The sequence below is a fragment of the Mastigoproctus giganteus genome, chromosome 3 (genome assembly GCF_048544385.1).
Source record: "Mastigoproctus giganteus isolate SK-2022 chromosome 3, ASM4854438v1, whole genome shotgun sequence".
In the NCBI taxonomy this organism is placed as follows: Eukaryota; Metazoa; Arthropoda; class Arachnida; order Uropygi; family Thelyphonidae; genus Mastigoproctus; species Mastigoproctus giganteus.
The window spans coordinates 165070059-165090039 of NC_143577.1; the positions used below are offsets into that span (position 1 = coordinate 165070059).

The following is a 19981-nucleotide window of genomic DNA, read 5'->3' on the forward strand; positions in this document are numbered from 1 at the left end:
AAATAATAATAATAATAAATAAATAAAATGAAATAAATAAATAAAATAAAAAAAATAAAAAATATATATATATAAAAATGTGGGGGGGGAGAAAACAGAGCAGGAGTACGAGTTAGAAGGAACAGAAAGAGGGAAAGGAGGACGGACTGAAGTTAAGGAGCAGTCCGCTCTTTGTGAGGTGAAAATAGGGGTCTGAGAGTGGGAGTTAAAGTAGCAGGGGACAGGTGCCCCTGCATGATCACCAGAGGCCAATGGACTCTGCATCCCGCACTCAGAAGTTCTCCAGAGTGCCACCAATCCCGCACCAGAACGGTGTGGGCTGATCCTACCCTATAAGTGGTTTGCAGCAGTATCCTGCACTCGATGAGTGCCAGCAGTCCCGCACCAGAATAGTACCAGCAGTGTTCCTACCTTTAAAGGATTAGCAAGTTGTCAAGGCAGTGTCCTCTAGCGGAGAAGGAGCTAACCCACGCCAGTCTGATTCAGCCCTTGGGCAGCATGATCCAATGTTGTTCTCATTTCAGCAATCTTGGCTAGCCTCAATGCGAAGATTTCCTGCGCATACACGGTTAGTGCCCTGTACATGTTTTCATCGAGCAGCAGCGAGGACTCTTGGTTACGTGGATTCCTTTGAATTGCGGTAGCAAAGTTGATTCTACTGTTGTCATAGGCAGGGCACTCATACATGAGATGCCCCCAGGCTATTTTTGTAACAATCGTGTTGTCACTACTTTTTGAACAACCCTCGTAAAAAGGCTGTTCATACGGCGACGAAGTTAAGTTGATACGTACGAGGTGCGCCTTCGCTGTTAGCTCAGTGCATAATGTGTCGCCTGTTTCTCACACGATGTATGAAATGCCCAGGATAAATTCCTGTTGCTGGTGAAAGTTGAGAAATATTTTCCATTTAGATGAGAGGAATTTCAGGACTTTTTTTTCTTTTCTTTAACACCGCTGCCGAGTTAATTGGTTTTAGGCGAAGATTGCATGACACATCTCATCTTGAACCCGAGGTGTTTCACTCCTTAAAACTTGCGATCCGTATGAGGGCTTCGAGCCTTAATTGCTTCTGTGCAAACTTTAAATAGTCCAAACCCAATTTCAAAGAAGCGTAAAATATTTTCCCTTATAAGGTTGTTGGTTATAGAGTTTTATCTACGCCTGAGACTGACTAACTATGTCATATATCTCGGTATATATACTGAGTGATCACTGAATTATGACCACCTACCTAATACTTCGTAGGTCCTCCTTTTGCTATCCGACGTGGCATTGATTCAACAAGATGTCGGAAGCGTTCGGGAGGTATGGCCAACCAAGCTGTGTGTAATGCGGTCAGCAATGCAGGTATGGAGGTGATTCGTGTATCCATACGCCTGATATGCCTTTCCATAGTGTCCCACAAGTGCTCTATGGGATTGATATCGGCGGAGTTCAGAGGCCAATCGATATGCTGGAAGTCAGAACTGTGTTCCTCAAACCATTCCTGCACAACAAGTGCCCATTGGCTCGGCGCATTGTCATCTTGGAAGATACCATCGCCATTCCGGAAAAGATGTAACGTAGCGGGGTGTACACAGTAGCAAGCAATTGACGATAGCGGAAACTAAACAAACAAACAAATTATGGTATTAGGGTCGCCCGTAAATGATTACATCTACACATATATTTATTTTGCCTGTAAATTCCGTGTTTTCTCTGGTCGATTTGCCTGCTTTGCTGAACGAAAAAACCCCAGTTTCTGGGGGGAAAAACCTTGCTATCTACGCCTGAGACTGACTAACCCAGCTACGGAATAAAAAAGCCCACTAAAGTTCCTCGCGTCATCGACGTGATTCAAACCCAGCCCCTTTCCACCCGGTGCGGGGAGTACGGTGACAATACCACTGTGCTACCGTGCAGCCGATAGCGGAGACCAGTGATACGTTGTTCCACATGCACCAGGGGTCAAAGTTCCTGCCAGTGAAACATGCCCCACAACATTCAACCGCCTCTACCGGCCCGCACTTTTGATACCATGCATGATGGATCAAGAGCCTTATGTTGTTGACGCCAAATGCGTACACGACCATCCACGGTGTGGAGTAAATAACGTGACTCATCCGACTAACACACCTTCTTCCAGTCTTCTAACGTCCAACTTGCATGCTCTTTGCATCAAGCGAGTCTTTTACGCCGATGAATCTTGGTTAGGAGAGGATGTCGTAGGGGTCGTCTGCTGGTATAGCCCATACGTGCGAGCGTGCGACGCATGGTCGGTCATGCCAGATATTGTTCCGGGTTGGCCCATGTTGTATTGGGTAGCCAACTCTTCAAGAGTGCTCCACCCGTTCGCCTGTATGAGTCGTCGAACCCGGCGCTCACCTCTAACACCAACCTTTCTCTGACCTCTGCAGTTTTGCCGTCGGGTCATTGTTTGACCATTTTGACGCCAGTCCTAGTACACTTTAACTACGGCGGCTCTCGAACACCCCACCAGTTCAGCTGGTGGGGTGTTCGAGAGCCGCCAGGCACAAGCTCGTCGAGCACCAACAATCTGTCCTTTATTAAAGTCCGATAAATCCTTCCTTTTATCCATCACGCTAGTAATTTAACTACCTACTGAACCCTGACACCTTATCTATGCTACTTGGGTCGACTAACTCCGCAGTCTTGTACCTCACGTGGTGAACGGATCGCATTCGGTTTTCATAGGTATAGTCATAATTCAGTGATCACTCAGTGTATATAATATATCTGTAAATTGAGTGTATTCAATTTGCTGTTTTCTGGCACTCATGTGTAGCACAGTTGTTATAATAACCGTCCTCCCTTGGTGGAAAAGACCTGAGTTCGAATCCCGTTAATGACATGAGCAATTTTTGTGGGCCTTTTTCATACCGTGGTTAAGTTAGTCAATCTCAAACAAGGATACCATGGTTTTTCCGTCCAGCAACCAGCAAATCGACCACAGCAAAAGCGACCACAGAACACACGCAATTTACAGACATATTATATACGGCGCAATATGGCGTAAGTTGCTAAAACACTACAATAATAACATCTTAGCTGTTTGCTGGACGAAATAGATGCTATCCTCTCCTGAGATTGACTAACTCAGCCACATTGTGAAAAATTCTTCGCGTCATTGACTGGATTCGAACTCAAGTCTTTTCCACCCGGTGTGGGGGGAGGACGGTGATTATACTAATTGTGCTATCGCCAGGGCTCTTGTAGGTATTTCCGTTGAGTTTATCGACCCTAAAACTTTATACACTTTTTATCATAAGTAAAATATACCTGTATTTTTTGCTTGTGCCTTTTTTCTGGGTGTGTATACAGGAGCGGGTTTATCGTTTTTACCAAGGATGGACGAAGAAATTTCTTTCTTCCATTTGTTGGGGGCGGGGGTGGGGTTTAACAACAGCCAAGAGCAGCTGATGGAATGCCGATTAAGGAAAAATATTCGAGCAAGAATTGGTTTTCCAATTGGAACATTTATTTGTAATTTGCTACTTTTTAGTAAAGAAAAATATGCAAATCATCCCATGAACACACTTCTGCAGACATATCGCATACTGAACGGTATAGCGGAAAATGCTAATCTCCTGGAAAACTAATAACATACACTGAGTGGCCACTTTATTAGGTACGTAACTAATAGCGAGTATTTGTCCCTTTAGCACTTAAAACAGCCTGGCTTCGCTGTGAAATGGATTCAAGAGGTGTTCAAAGCGTGCCACAGGGATGTCAATCCATGTTGACTGAATTTCTTCCGGCAGTTGTAAATTTGCGGATCTCTATCCGAAGTGCTCGTTCCACCTCATTCCACAAGTGCTCAATTGGGTTAAGATCTGTGGTGACTGGGAAGGTCACTACAACAGGCTGAACTAGCTCTCATGTACCAAAAAAACAATTTTGTACAGGTTTGGCTTTGTGATGTGGCGCATTATTCTGTTGGAAGAACCCATTCACAGATGGATACATTGTAACGTGAAGGGATCCGCCTAGTCATAAACAATTTCTAGATTACGTGTGCTTTCAAATGTTGTTCCACTGGTTAAAAGGGACCCAATGTGCACCACGAAAACACCCCCTCATACCATTACATGCCGCCTTCAGCCTACGTTGCTTTTGTCAATACGGACTCATGCTGTTTTTGCTATATTCTTATCAGCAGGAACTGGGATTCGTCATATCAGGCAACGTTTTTCTAATCCGGTATTGTGTAGTTTTTCCGTTCCTGATACCACAGTAACCGTACCATCTTGTTTTTTGTTGACAGAAGTGGATCCCGGTTCGATCGTTGGCTGGTATATGCCATCTGTGACAAGATATGAAAAGTTGTAAGTTGTGAAATTTCTCTTTGGATACCACTACCGTAATGAGTTGTTATTTAACTGATGTAACTGTAACTTTTCTGTAACTTTGCGCAACTCTTTTGCGGTTCCATTGGCTTCTTGCATCAACGAGCTCTTTTCGACCATAGGATTACTGTGCTGAATGTTATTTCTTAATTAAACCAACGTTGGCACAACGGATATACAGTCGTAAGCGAAAACTTCAGCAGGGCTGTAGTTTCCGAAACAGTCATGCCAGGTTCCAAGTAACTTAAATCTTTCGTCTTGCTCATTTTCGCACTGAATTGCACACATACGTATACCCTACGTGTTTTCCCGCTTATATCTCACAGTATGAACACATGATATTCTTATTGGAGGAGCGCTCTATTTCTTGAAAAAGATAGATGTACCTGATAAAGTGACCGCCCACTGTACTGTAATTGCAAATTCAATGTAAAAAACGAATAGATACTTACTCCCGAGGAAAATGTACAAATAATAAAATCTGACTGAGCCAAAAGGAATAAGTCTTGTAGAACTCTCAAAGAGGAATTATTCGTCCCTCGTGTATCTACACGAAATGCACTTTGGGCTGCATCAGGAATATGGACACAATCATAAGAAGTAAACCTATAAAGAGAAAATAAAATAAAATTATCATAAAATTATGGTAATGTTTAGCAATTGTAGATGCTTGTGATAGTCTTGAATATTTTACCTGTTGTGTAATATTTCATGCATAATTAGAGTATTTGAAAAATAGTATCGAATTTCGGCATCGCGTATTTAAAACGCCATTTTTGCCATTCCAATGCAAATCGAATCACATTTCATTATGTTTTATTGTGCTTATATGAAGTTGCTCTATACTCTATAACGATTGCGATGCAAAAGTGTTTTCGATCATCCCTGACGGAAGCGGTGATTGTGTGGCGAAGTTGTTGTTGTAGTAGGGGTTTTAGGAGCATCACTGACTTGACCAGACTTCAAAGATGGTCAGAGAAGGTCAGTGGCAACAATGTTTTAATGGGCTAAATATAAAGTCTTACATGTGGGGAATAGCAACCCACAAATAAATTATACATTTGGATGGGGTTGAATTAAAAACAGCCGAGGAAGAAAGGGATACGGGCAGATATGAAGTTTTCTGACAGTTTAAACAGGCAGCCAAGAAAGCCTTTGGTGTCCTGTCGATTTATCGAACGCTATCCTGTAGAGACAGGGAGGTCATAATCCCACTGTATAAGGCAATTCTAAGACCACATTTGGAACACTGTGTTCTGTGGGGGGTGGAATTTTGTGGTGCTTTCTTTCTCAATTTATTTATTTATTTATAGTATTATATTTATTATCCCCCTATTCACCCTTCCCACTTTAACACCTGACTTGTTTGATTCTCAGAAAATCCTAGACTCAAAGGGGGGTCACAATATTATAAGTATTCCTCCTCTGGACTGGCTGATGTTTAGAATGACAGACAAACTCATATGTGTTGAATATAACAATATTTATTGGCATTTCTTACATAAAAACTTGCAACAACATCTAACTGAGTACAATAATTAGTGGGAACTTGTTATACTGCTAGCGATTAACTGTGTTTATATCTTGTAATCAAAGTCAACCTTTTTTCAAAAAAAACTACCAATTCTAATATATATATATATCATTTTGTTTCTTCATGTTGTTCTACATAGGTTCCAGTAGGTCCAGGTATTTATTACCTCTCACAACACAATCCGTCTCTTTACTCCTTAACAGTCCATGTAAGTCAATAAACAACTATCAGCCAATGAACAGACAAATATAATTCATTATGAGTCCCATTCCCAAAATTATTAGGAAATACATATATTCAATCAGAAACCTCTCCTTCGACCTCAGGTCAAACAGTCAACAATAATCAACCAAAATTAATTAGTTACCTTCCCGTTCAATTAATCCACAATTTCTTAATTAGTGTTAGACACTCATTTAATTGTCTATCTGCTTACTCAATTTCTACCCAAATAAGATATACTCACAATAAATCAAAATAGTGAGATATACTCACAATAAATAATTGTGAGATATACTCACAATAAATAAACCAAATAAGATATACTCACAATAAATCAACTTTTACTTCTACACTAGTTAGTAATCTATTACCCAATTGTTAACCATTCTTAGTTATTTATTTGATCATTTCTTTCAAATCTAATATTAAGACAGAACTTCACTTCCAACTACAGATTAACTTACACTTTAATTGCATTACTCTTATTCCCTCTACTAATTTGAATTATCTCTCTTTATGTATTACAATTGTACATACCTATATATTTGTATTACATTGGCATTCTCTCCTTAAATTTATAGCGTTCTACTAGAGTCCTTTCCATTACTAAGTTAGGTTTTTATTCCTTTTTTATTTTATTTTTTTTTTTTTCAGTACTTATTCTAGCACTTACGCAATTGGCTGAGCATTTCTCCCTGCTCGGTCTCTCTTCCTATCTGCTCGAGGCGTGGACTGGAAGGCGAAAGGTTGCTCATCCGGGGAACACAGCAATCTATCCGAGGTTTTCCCTACCGTGGGTACTGCACTGCTGGAGTTAATACAGGATTCTATCTCCTTTCTTGGTCTGCGTTGCGTCTGTGGACTGAGATACCTTCCGGGTCGGCCAGTCGCTCAACTGCTCAGTTGAGTAATTTGCCTCTAGGACTCTCTGTGGGCGTTTCTCCTTTCTTTCTCCATAGACTGCATTAGCTTCTTCAAGGGAACATTCCTTCCGACTCTAGAATTTTCACAAAGTACTAATAACAAATTCTCTCACTACAGCTTCCATCTCTCTCCCAGGACTGCAACTACCACCCAAACTTCACCACGACTCTCTCCCCGAATACCCTCACAAACCTCTCTCTTGGTTCTCTTCAAAATTCCCTCCGCTTTTCCCTCTGGCCAATCGCTGACATCCACATCCCTTCCCTCGTGATTCCCATTCGTCTCCTCTCCTCTTCCGTGGGCGTGTCTTCCATCCTTTATGTGAGAACTTCCGTTTGTCCAGCAATTTCTGGAACTTTCTAGAAAGGTAAACGGAAGTTCCGGTCAGCTAAGAAGTTTCCAGGTCTTCCTTGTGACCTCACACCCCCATCCACTACTACGTCGCCCTACACCTGCTATTAGACGCACCATGAAATTTTTAAGAGTGCACTTCCGTACTTAGTGCCCTTTCTATTGAGTGTTTGCCCCCCTTCCCTATAGGGATTAGTTTCGGTCCATTTCAATTAATGGCTCACTTAAGGAGTCTTTTTTTTTCTTTCCAACAAGAGATACGCCTAAAGATGGGGTGTCTGAAGTAAACTCTCAAATTCCATATTCCCTAACACACGGTATTTGAACTGAGGGCTGACTGTTTAAACTACAATTAACTTCCTAATATAAAGAAACTTTATTAAATGTTTGTAAGGATAGGTCCTTACAGTTCAAGTATGGAGACCCTATCTGAAAAAGACATCGCGCTTCTTGAAAGGGTCCAAAGTCGGGCAACTCGCATGGCTAGATCGGCAGAAGGACGACCGTGTGAGGAAAGACTCCGATTATATGGTAACTAGACACGTCAGCAGTGACCTGGTCGAAGTTAATAATTCTCTCAGCGGGACTAGTAAAATGAATGAAGGTGGAATTCTGACTGTTTAAAAGAATTCCAGAACTGGGTGTCATAATTCTAATGATAGGGTTGAAGTTTTCTCTTAGCCTGGGAGTCGATTGCGGGAACAAGTTGCCCTCGCAAGTAGTTGAGGCTGACTGTTTGAATAAGTTTAAAGGTCAATTGGATAGCTATTTATGTGAGGAGGGAATCATATAATTTGTATTTTCTTATCTACTTAATTTTCTTTTTTTTTTTTTTTTTATTGAGGTCTTTTCCACTGGTGTGGGGAGGACGGCGATTCTATCAATTGTGCTACCACGAAGGAGAGAGCAAAGCATGAATTTAGGAACGGCATTTGGGTGATTGGCCCGGTCAATAGTGAGACACTTTGGATCATTCTAGAGCTCACAAGAAACATACTGTCATAAAGAGTGGTCACGTAAAAATACGCAAGTGTTTTAAAGAAAACATATTAATCTAAATACAAGGAAACATAATAACTAAGATTTTTTGCAGTGTTTCGATTTACTTGGCTGCAAATATAATTGAAAATGTCGTTTTCTTATCCAGTAAACGCTCTGCTTTGGGTACTGAAATTATGAATAGTAGAAGAATTCTAATCGGGAGAGGCATTCGCTATTTCTATTTGGATTGCACCTTTTAGTTATGCGACATCTTTTCAGTCATGTCTTTGGACGCAACTTTTTAAATAATCCTAAAACCTGTAATCAGCAGGGTTCAATTTTGGACTGTGAGATGGCATTTTGTTTCAAAAGCGTTACCGATGTTTTTCCCACCCAAATGTTCTCTTAATCGTGTAGTAACTCTGCGGCGAACTAGTGAGAGTTGCCTTATCGTATTGAGAACTCGCTTAGTCCACCCCCCCCCCCGCTTTGTCGCTAGTCCGAATTTCCAAAGCATTCTCATATATCCGTGCATTCACTGATGAAATAACGAAGTGTCCATGTACGATATATTCAAAAAGAAACAAAAAAAAAAAACACAAAATTATGAAATTGGATGTGAAACCACAGCGTACCGTTATATCTCATTGCCGATAATTACGCGTGGGTTTTCATGGACCACGCGAACAGTAATGCATGTGAACAGTGAAGGCTAACAGTATCATGGGCCTCGTCGGACCTTGAAATGCAAAGTAGCCATTGTTGGTCATATTCAAGTTAGGCGATACATAATTTGCGAAATTCAGACGGACCCCAATGGAGGCCATAGTGTCCTATCGCATCGCAGGAGAAGTAGATGGAAGTTGAATACACTGCTCGATAAAATTAACAAAACAAAATGATTTTCATGAATATTTTATTGTGACCAATGTCGTCGAAGCCGAATATTTGATATGATAGGCATCCTGACATATAAATTCCGAGTATCTAATAGAAATCGATCTACCACCTTACAGAGCCGACATTATGCGAATTATTCATGCCTATAAAAACACCGGCTGCTATAACCTCATTCTCGTTTTTTTTTTTTTTTTTTTTTGGCTTGCTCAGCGCGATAGCCACGTCTCCAGTACTCAGGAGGATAAGTCATCATCGTTTAGATCAGTGATGTCCAACCTACAGCAAGCGAATAATTTTTGTGCGTCCATGAAAAAATGGCTACTTTGTTCGGATAAACGTATGTTTGAGAGCAAATATTTTCACGCATGAAATCAAACAAAAATTTAAAAAGAAACAGAATAACAGATGAGCATCTTCATTCCGTACTGAGAATCGCAAATTTTCTACCAAAAGTTTGAACAATTATCTAAAAATATACAGCCTCAATCATCTCATTAAATGTTAAGTTTTGTTCGGTAAATGTTATTGTGTATTTGTACTTAAAAAAATTTTGAATATTTTCAATTTCAGATGCATTGTATTTATTTATTCACCGTAATATTGAAAATCAGTGATCCTTTTCAGGTTGTAAATTTCCTAAAGTGAGCATTTACAAGCTAAAGTAAGGTATTTAAAAAAAAAAAAAGTAAACCATTTTTTTAAAAAACAATAAGTCATATTTTTATAATAAAATCTGAAAAATGAATCACTGACAGATTTGGGCACATAAAAGTGTTGGGAATTTACATTTTTTATATATAATCTGAAAATAAAAAACGATAACATGCAAACAGAAACTTCCTTTTATATATAACAAGTTATGGAAAATGAACACACTGATTTTTCTTAAATCGCTCAGTGCGGCCCGCGGAACAAATCTAATTTTGAATATAGCCTCTGAACGGGAAAAGGTTTGACACCATTGTTTAGATGATTCTTTGAGATGGCGAGCCGTTGGAAGACTTGAAGCCGGACAGTCCCAGGCGAAAGTGGCAAGTTGACTTAATGTATTACGCAGTGTCGTCTCGGCACTATGGAAGGAGTTTCAGGAGACAGAAACCATTATAAGAAGACCTGGCCAAAGTCTTTTGACGGCTACGTCAACCAGAACAGACGACTATCTGGCTCTAACAGCAAGGCGGAACCCTTTGATGTCCCGTCGTCAACCGTCTCTTGGGGCACCTGCAGCCACAGGTGAAAATATTGTCAACCGAACTGTGTTAAGAAGGCTCAATTCATTTGGACTCTATGCAAGGAAGCCAATGGTTTGTATCCCATTAACCGGATCGCCAATATGGCCTTACCGTTCGGACGTGTTGTACGCCGCTCCGCAAAATTGTGTTCGGAATATGTGTTTTAAATTAAGCCAGTTATCCAAATTGTGTACCCAAAGGGTAATATTCATCAGTGGATCACAGCGGTGAGATTTGTTTCTCTTTTTATTGGGTATTTTAGTACATTTCAACTCGTTTTCGATTCAACGCTGGTAACAATGTGTCAGCTCACCATGGCGGCATTGTTCTAGCGCTGGAGAGGGTGGCAAACTACATATTTCTCTGTCACCGCGGTTGAAGTGTACTCTTGACTGGGGAGGGTGACCCTGTGTGTTTCTAAACAAGGCACTGATCGTGTCCCAACAGTTCTGTGACTTTTGATTTTGCTATTCTGGTAATAATTATGCACAGAAGAATTAAAATGTCCACATTTCCCTCTTGACCGAACAACGCTATTCATTGCCCGAGGACACTAAGTTGTGGGTAATCTCCCCACCCTCAACGCTTTCCTGGAAGTGCTCGCTCAGTCAAAAGTTCAGGCACTCTCCGAGTTAATCCCTGCCCGTAGCTTGACCTGTGGCAAAATAGGAAACGACTCAACTTCCGTCTGAAAAATAGAAAGTAAAATCCTCCAGGCAGCAAAGCTATAAGGCGGCTCCACTTATTCTGGCTGCCACATTAAAGAAATTAAAAGAAATTAAGACTACCGTTACATTTAGACCAAAGAAAATGGATTCCATAAATCGTTCCAACCTCGTTAATCCGAAGATAACGGAAACGGATGACAAAGCAGGAAAATCAAGAGCATCGCAGCCACAGATGGCAAACAACGAAAACTTTGAAATTATAGAAAGTGAGGACATTGACTTCGCACAATCTGGCTCAACTACAGCCAAAGGAAAACACAAAAAATATGTGACACCAAATATGGATAGAGTGACTCGCTCTAAAAGCGAGAATAAGGATCCTGCTGAACAACCTGTGATAGAGGCAGACAACATAGGGGAGAAACCCCTGGACAAATCGCAGAGCACCTCGTTAGATCCGACACTACCGCCGGGCACAGCCCTGGAACAGTCCCTTGCCCTCCGAACGGCACTAGAGAGCTTGTTCAAGGAACAAACAAACAGGGTTTCAGCGGCCCTTAGGGCAGAGATAGTCTCCATCTGGATGAAGATGGAGACGATATTAGTCCAGACGCAACTTGAAAAGGAGATTGCTCAAGCCAATCTAGAGGTCCTCCAAATCAGTGGAACGAACCAAATGCCACAGCGCGTTCCCACATACTCACAGGCGCTGAGGAACAACATAAATATCACAAGTGTGAATACGGACATAGGATGCCCCAAAACGGGGCAAAAGAAAACCCTGCTAACCAGACCCCACCTGGTAGTTTTGAAACCAGCAGCACCGGAAACACATAAGTCCAGTGAAGCAGTTAAACAAACCGTCATGGACAATCTGAAGGGATTCTAGTTTAGTATTTCTTATTATGAGGATGTAGCGCTTTATTTATTTTATTTTTTTTTTTTTTCATAATTTTTCAAATTATACTTTTTTTTTGTTTATTTTTTGCTCATATTTTCATTCATTAACACTATATTACTTGTACATAAAACAAGTAATATTGTGTTAATGATATTTTATTTATTAATATGTCACGTTTCTTTCATTAATGTTTATTCCATTAATAGATCCGTCACTGTCTGCGCAGTTTTAGTTTTCGAAAAATATCTTTCAGTAAAAATGAAATTGTCATCCCAGACTTCGGAACTAGCAAAAATAAGTCCTGGTGGAGGGGCATATAAGGCTCAATACCATGAATTTGTCGTGATTGGATATAAAGGAAAGTACAGCGAATACTAAAAAAAATTAAAGTTACGAAATCACTACGATTCTTTCATTTCAGATGTACGATCTGTACTAACTCACTTAGTTTCACATTCTTGAACCACACTCGGGTCATCGGTAGCGAGGTACACCCTCCTCTTCATAGGACCATAACTTAATTCCATACGAAGGAAGATATCTTCTACCTTATCCATGTATGCTTTCAGTTCGTGGAGACTGGCTTCGTTGTGTATCTTGTCCGTTCGTCTTACGTGAATCCTTGTAAATACGGGAAAAAAATGAACGACAGTTAAAAAATCATTCAAAAGAGTTCTATGTACAAGTAATATAATTACACGTTTTATGTACAAGTCTGCTCTAGTCACTAATGTTTATTGATGAAACCAGTGAACTTCGCCGTCTGTACAGGAACTTGAATAAATTCCCCTCCAAGTTAATAACGTTAAACTGCACTTGATGTGACAAACATTCTTCTAAAACACGTAGTAGTAGGGTTCTTTTTAGGATCATCAGCGACTAAGGCCATATTTCTCCGTGTATATTGTCTGTTTTGAGATAAATTTTCTGTTTGCTAATCGAAAAACCCGGGTTTCTGGGAGAAAAAAACATGCTGTCTTTGCCTGAGACCGACTAACAACTCTGCCATGTTGTGAAAAATGCCCATAAAAATCCCTCATGTCATCGACTGGACTTGAACTGAGATCTTTTCCAGCCGGTATAGGGAGGACGGCGATCCTACCTACTGTGCTACCCACAAGGGCTCTAAAACAAGTGGGGAAATTAAGGTGTTGTGCCAGTTACTTTTCTAACGTGTATTATGTTTATTCTAATATGCAGCGAATTCCTTTCGTAGTGTGAAGCTGCATGTGTTCGATTTATACCATGTGTTAAAAAAAGTTGAAAACATGGATTTTTAATTAAAGGTGTATCTTATTGGCTGTGAAGAAGAAGAATGACTTCTTAAATTTAGATGCGGACAATTTCAGAGCTTATATACGACATAAATTAGCATTAGTATTAGTTGAGGCATATGATGCAAGACAGGAAGCTTATACAGCATCAGCCAAAAAAAACCCTTCCCACTTCACCCATCCGGTCATCCAAATGTTTGTCTAGTTCAGCCTTAAATTTATTTAAGCTATCAGCTTTCACAGCAGATGGAAGTAAATAAAAAAAAAAAAATTCTGTTTATACTCCGGGGCGACAAAACGGTAAGAGCAGTTCACAAGATGGACAGAATACAAGAAACAGCACCGTATTTAGCAGTCACGGACTTCTACCCCGGTCACTCAAGGCACGTGTGCTTATGCAATCGCGAGTTGACCACTCGGCGACGGCGGTTGTCTTCTGTTCCAGAAATCCACTACCCGCTGGCTAAAGGCAAACCTCCGCACATCTATTCTACAACTGTCTTTCATCAGTTTGAATCTATGCCCCCTCACGTTCTTAATCTGAGCAAGCAGAAGTATCCAGCCAGCATTGAGCCCACTCAAACCATTCTAGGCCTTATACACCTCGATCAGATCACCTCGCAGGTGCCTAGTCTCCAGATGCTGCAACTTTCAGAACTTAAGCCTTTCTTCGTAAGCGCACCCCTTTGTTCCTCTCACCAATCTTGCCCTTCTCTGTACTCGTTCTAGCAACCCTACATATTTTCCTAAAATGAGGCCTCCATACTTGTGCGCAGTACTCAAGGTGTGGCCTGACCATTGCCTTATACAAAGGGATAATCACCTCCTTGTCTCTGCTAGCAAACTTCCTATATATAATTGACAAAACTCCATGACCTACTCTGGCAGCCCGTCTGCACTGCTCAGAGAACTTCATACATATCTGACTGCACAATTACCTCCAGGTCTGTTTCATTCTCCACCTCCCTGAGCGTAGTACCATACAGTTGGTACTCTTGGGTTACTGCTATCCATATGGAGTACTTGGCATTTGTCAATGTTAAACTTCAGTTGCCACTTCTCAGCCCATCTGCCTAACTTTTCTAGATCCTGTTGCAGTAGCATACTGTCTTTACTGTCATTAACAACTCTGCCAACCACCTTTGTATCATTTACAAACTTGGACATTAAGCCTGATATACCTTCATCGATATCATTGATAAATACACAAAACAACAATGGGCCCAGCACCGAACCCTGGGGGACTCCGCTAATAACATTAGTCCACGTAGAGCGGTGTCCATTTATTACCACCCTCTGCTATCTCCCACTCAACCATCCCTTTATCCATTGGCAGTAATTTGCCCTTAATGCCATATCGCTCCAATTTGTACAGTTGAGTTACAAATTGGAGCGGTATGGCATTATATGGCAATCGTAAAATCTGCTGCACAGATTTTAAGATTTGTACAATCTGTACAGCAGTCTTCCATGAAATGAACTGATATTGAATGAAATGATTTAAAATAATGAGAAAGAGAAGCAAATGACAACGAAGTACTATTCTTTGACTTGAACAAAAATACGTTGCTTTTTGCTCATATATTTTATAAATCATTTATTATTACTATTTGCTAACATGCCTGAATAACGCACTGCGTACATTTAACTTGTTAAATGTACGCATTAATTAACTTGTTTATACCCAAGTGCAATACTTCATTGCTGCAACTTGGTGCAGTCGGACGACTATTACATTTGCATGTATTCGATTTTATATCCGTCCAAGAAGAGTTGCGTCACTATATGCCTGTTTTGTGCCCTTGTTTGTAGTACAGTGATCATAGCTACTGGTAAGGGGCCAGTTAAGCAACAATAGCGCGCCGATCGGTCCTGATCAACAGTTTCAGCCGACATTCACCTCTGGGATCAATGCCGCATGGGGCTCCACAATTGGCACATCGGATCGTAAAAACTGTCTCATTCGTCCAGTCTTGATACACTTTCACCACTGCAGAGCGTGAGCATTTCACAAAGTCCGTTGTTCGGAAATGCTGGCACCTCTGGTCCAATAGCAGATGATCATGCCTTTTTCCAGGTCTTATAGGTCGCGAGCTTTGCCCATGACAGAGGCTGTTACTGTGTTCACGAATGCCGAACATCAAGCCTTATATGCTTGAAGTATGTGAATTTCACACATGCGCTGTATGATTCACTAGGCGTGTGTGATGTCTGCATTGGGGGATGGTCATAATAAAGTGACTGGACACTGTATAAACGGATATTTATTCTCTCTCTCTCTCTCAAGGAATGCGTTTATCATTCAATCAGTTGTTTCTTTTACCTTTATAATTGCGCTCAGATTAGTAAGGTAACGTTCCCCGAGAACATTTTGTTTCATATTATTGTTACGTGTAATTGTACTCTCACATGTTGATGCTGGTTAAAGTTACCGATTTGAAGCATATACGAGGGGATATCAAAAAGTTCGTACCCTGACCTAGATAAAATATCAGTAGGAATACGCCGTTTTCAACCCTACATAAAACATCAGAAGGAAAACACCATTTTCAGTATAAGTTATCTACATATTCAATAACTAACATGCGAAATTTCATTCCCCTAAGTGATCGTACACCAGAGATGGAGCCCGGAATCTGAGGAAGGACGCTATAGTTGACAAAGTGGAGCATCGAGCAGTGATCAAGTTCCTGCATTTGCAGGGCAAGAAAGCTCAGGAAATTAACGAAGAAACGAAAACTGTGTATGGGCAGAATTGTCCATCCTATGACACTGTAAAAAAGTGGAAACTGGAGTTCCAGTGCGGTTCGTACAAGTGTCTTTGACGAGGCAAGAGAAGGAAGGCCATCAACGTCCACAGACAGTGAGACAGTTGCAAAGGTTGAGCAGCTGGTGCTCACTGAGAGATGTGGGACAATTTATTTCATCACAGACGCAGTGAGAATTAGTTATGGTTCTGCCCACAGCATTTTATATGACAAAATAAAAAGCAACCCAAATTATTATTTTTAGGCTACCCGAATAATTAAATTCCTCTGCCGTGCTGTGTCTTATGTCTGTTAATTGCATGTGTTTTGCTGGATGAAAAACACCAGTTTCTGAAGAGAAAACCTTGCTATCTATGCCTGAGACCGACTAACTCAGCCACGGAGTGAAAAAAGCCCATAAAAGGTCCTCGCGCCATCGACGGGATTCGAACCCAGACCTTTTCCACCCGGTGTGGGGGGGTTACGGTGACATAATGTCACCGTCCTTCCCACACCGGGTGGGGATATCACCGTGCTACCCGCGCAGACCCATTTTACATAACCATCTGCACATGTCTAAGGTCTCCACATAGTGGGTTCCAAGCTTGCTGACGCCTTTGCACAAGCAATGTCGAATACAATGCTCTCGCCAACTGTTGGTAATGCGGATGTTGAGAATTTTTTTTGATTGGTTGGTGACAAATGACGAATGCCCGGTGTACCAGTATGACCCGAAGACTAAAGACATGTCAAAGCATTGCGTGAACGCCAATTTGATTTGTCTCATGAAGTCATCAATGAAGTTGAATTGTGGTTTCAGGCAAAAAGTGCGGACTTCTATGATCAAGGCATTAAACAACTGATCCATAGATGGAAGAAATGTGTTACTATACATGGAGAGTACATAGAAAAGGATTCAAGTTCCTGTGAAGTTACTCCTTTCTAGGGCTATTATTTCTAGGTTAGGGTACAAACTTTTTGATACCCCCTCGTAAGCTCCCCAAACAAAATTTCTGGGTGCTATTGTTCACTCAGATTATCTCTGCTACTACTTTACCTTCAATACACCGATGATTCAAAACATCATGACCACCTACCTAATATGATGTTGGTCCTTCACGTGCAAACAAAACAGCTCGTACCCGGCGAGGCATGGATGCTACAAAATTTCTAAATGTGTCTTGTGGTAACTGTTGTACCACAAGACACAGTTTTTTGTGGAAGCCGAGTACGGTCCCGTGAGTTGTGGTCGTGGTTTTCTCTTCTTGCTGGTTGCTTGTCCGGCTCTTAAGTCCTGCATCAGGCCTGGGGAGGTTGCAGCATTGCTCGCAGCCGGGTGAACAGCTCAGAGCCTTCTCGTGCTCCTCTTCATATAATATGAGGTTCTCCCTGTACTTCGGGTTGAAGCGTATATTGGTGATGAAGCAGCATCTTATGTCATCAAAGTGGGGGACATTCGTGCATTAGGTGGGACCACGCTTGGTTTTCTCCGTATTGGCATAGTGGAGATTCCTTGATACCAAAACTTGGCATTAAAGGATCCATGCCCCGTAAAAAGAAAGGTGGTGTACAGCTCCGATGAGAACTAGATTGGCTGTTAGTGGTACACTTGAGAAATGTCCGGGATGAATTTCCTGGTTATGTGTCCCTTAGGAGAGTTCGCCCATCTGGACTGCAGGGCTGCTGAAGGTGTGTAGTTAGAGGTTTTTTCTCCAGGTTGCTGTTATTGGTCTGTCTGTGGTGAAGCTAATGCATGTCACGCTTTTACCCTTTGATAATTGGTATAGCATAACACAGCCGACAATTTTCAGGTCCTAGGGTAGCAATCCCACAAGGGCCTGCAATGCGTGGGAGGTGACCGTGAAGCATGCTCTGGAGATGGCGAGTAGAACACTGCGCTGTATTGTTTCCGATGGCTGGGATGCAGAACGCCTTATAGAAGAGGGACAATGTCTTTGACCCCACATCTTGCTTATGTACAAAAAAGATTAAGAACTACTCAGCCCTTGCAATAAGGGCTGAGTAGTTCTTAATCTTTTTTGTACATAAGCAAGATGTGGGGTCAAAGACAGAATTTTGTCGAGGATGATCCCTAGGTATTTTAGCTCCGTGGTTAATTTTATTGTGGTTCCTTCTATTTTGATCTGAGGTGGCCGTCTGATCTCAAGGGAACTTTTAAAAGTATTGACGATGATTTAGTTGGTGATATCCTTAAGTGGTTATTCTTTGCCCACTCTTGCAGGGTGCCAATGACCCGGTTGGCAGTGGTCTCAAGTTGTGCACGGCTGTGCCCCCTCAATCGTCAGGACCAGGTCATCAGCAAAGGCTTCTGCGTCTGCTCCATTTAGATCTTGGCTGAGAAAGTCATCGAACACCAGGTTCCAGAAGAGAGGCCCTAGATTGATCCCTGGAAGACTGGTCGGGTGAGTCGGCTGCAGGTTGTATATACCCAGATCCTCCGGTCCGAGAGATAGGTTTGGATACAATGGTACTAGCTGCTGGGAATTTTTGCCTCCCGGAGTCCTACGAGGACACTTGGCCACCAGAGTGAGTCAAATGCACCGGCGAAGTCGATGGAATTAATCAGGAAGTGTTTGCTATTGCTGTTAGTGGCTGCATTTATTATACACTCCAGGGCGTCCACAGTAGAGCATCCTCGTCGGAAACCAAATTGTTTGGCAGATGGGAGGTAGTACGGCTATGGGTCCGAGAGATAGGTTTGGATACAATGGTACTAGCTGCTGGGAATTTTTGCCTCCCGGAGTCCTACGAGGACACTTGGCCACCAGAGTGAGTCAAATGCACCGGCGAAGTCGATGGAATTAATCAGGAAGTGTTTGCTATTGCTGTTAGTGGCTGCATTTATTATACACTCCAGGGCGTCCACAGTAGAGCATCCTCGTCGGAAACCAAATTGTTTGGCAGATGGGAGGTAGTACGGCTATGGGTCTGTATGGCTCATGGAGTTCCTGTGGTTTTGTCGGATTCTTCAGTATAAGCCTGATCCATGCAGATCTCCAATAACAGGGGAAATATCCTGGTTCAGGATGGTGGCAGAGATAGATTCCACAGCTTTCTTGATAATTTCTGGCTCCAGGTAGCCTTCACCAGGTGTTCTCTTATTTCTTATTTTTGCGGATGCCAGATGGAGATCCACAAGCGTGAACGGATCTTCCTGATGCGCTGGGCTGTAAGGGGCATTTTCCTCACAGAGGTGAAGTTGCTCAGGTGTGTGGTGTGTGGTTGGAGGGAAGTTTCTGGAAGGTGGTATTAAGGATGTTATCTATTGTTAGTTGCCAGGATGTAGTGTATCTGCCATCAGGTGTTTTTGTATAGGATGCTACTTCTCCTTTTGGGTAATTTGTTGGTTACAACTTTTTTTCAACCCCCCCGGGGTACTCATTTACTGTATTTGAGAGTAGTGCCTCTCACAAACGTTTCTTCCGGGATCTTATCTGGTCTGTGTATTCGTTTCTGACCTCACAGGATTGTTGTTTAAGGATTTCTACCTCTGCCGCTGGCCAGGATCTTCTCGCTTGCTCTTAGACTGCGTATTTACTTCGATCTGTACTCTCTGTAGCTCCGGGCAGCACAATGAGACCACGCCTGGTGATTATTTCATCCTTTTGATGGCTGTGTTAGCAGCCTCTGTGATTAGCATTAGCATTAGTAGAGGCATATGATGCAAGAAAGCAAGCTTATTTAGCATCAAACAAAAAAAAAAAAAAAAAAAAACACTTCCACTTCACCCGTCCGTTCGTTCGAAATACCTGTCCAGGTGAGCCTTAAATTTATTTAGATTATCAACTTCCACAACAAGGGATGGAAGTCTGTTCCACCAACCAAAAAAAAAAGGCAAATTTCCGCACGCTATCCTACATCTGTCTTTCATCAATTTGAA

General features: G+C 41.6%; 1 protein-coding gene across 1 annotated transcript in view; it reads right to left on the reverse strand.

Moving 5' to 3' along the window:
• Window positions 1–19981, reverse strand: part of LOC150088385 (alpha-(1,6)-fucosyltransferase-like) — a 118502-nt gene that overhangs the window by 12001 nt on the left and 86520 nt on the right. Inside the window, exons 8-9 of the mRNA XM_090370143.1 lie at window positions 12504–12680; window positions 4799–4952 (exon numbers count right to left, since the gene is read on the reverse strand). Of these exons, the coding sequence (XP_090226269.1) occupies window positions 4799–4952; window positions 12504–12680 (331 nt within the window). The remainder of the gene's footprint in view (window positions 1–4798; window positions 4953–12503; window positions 12681–19981) is intronic.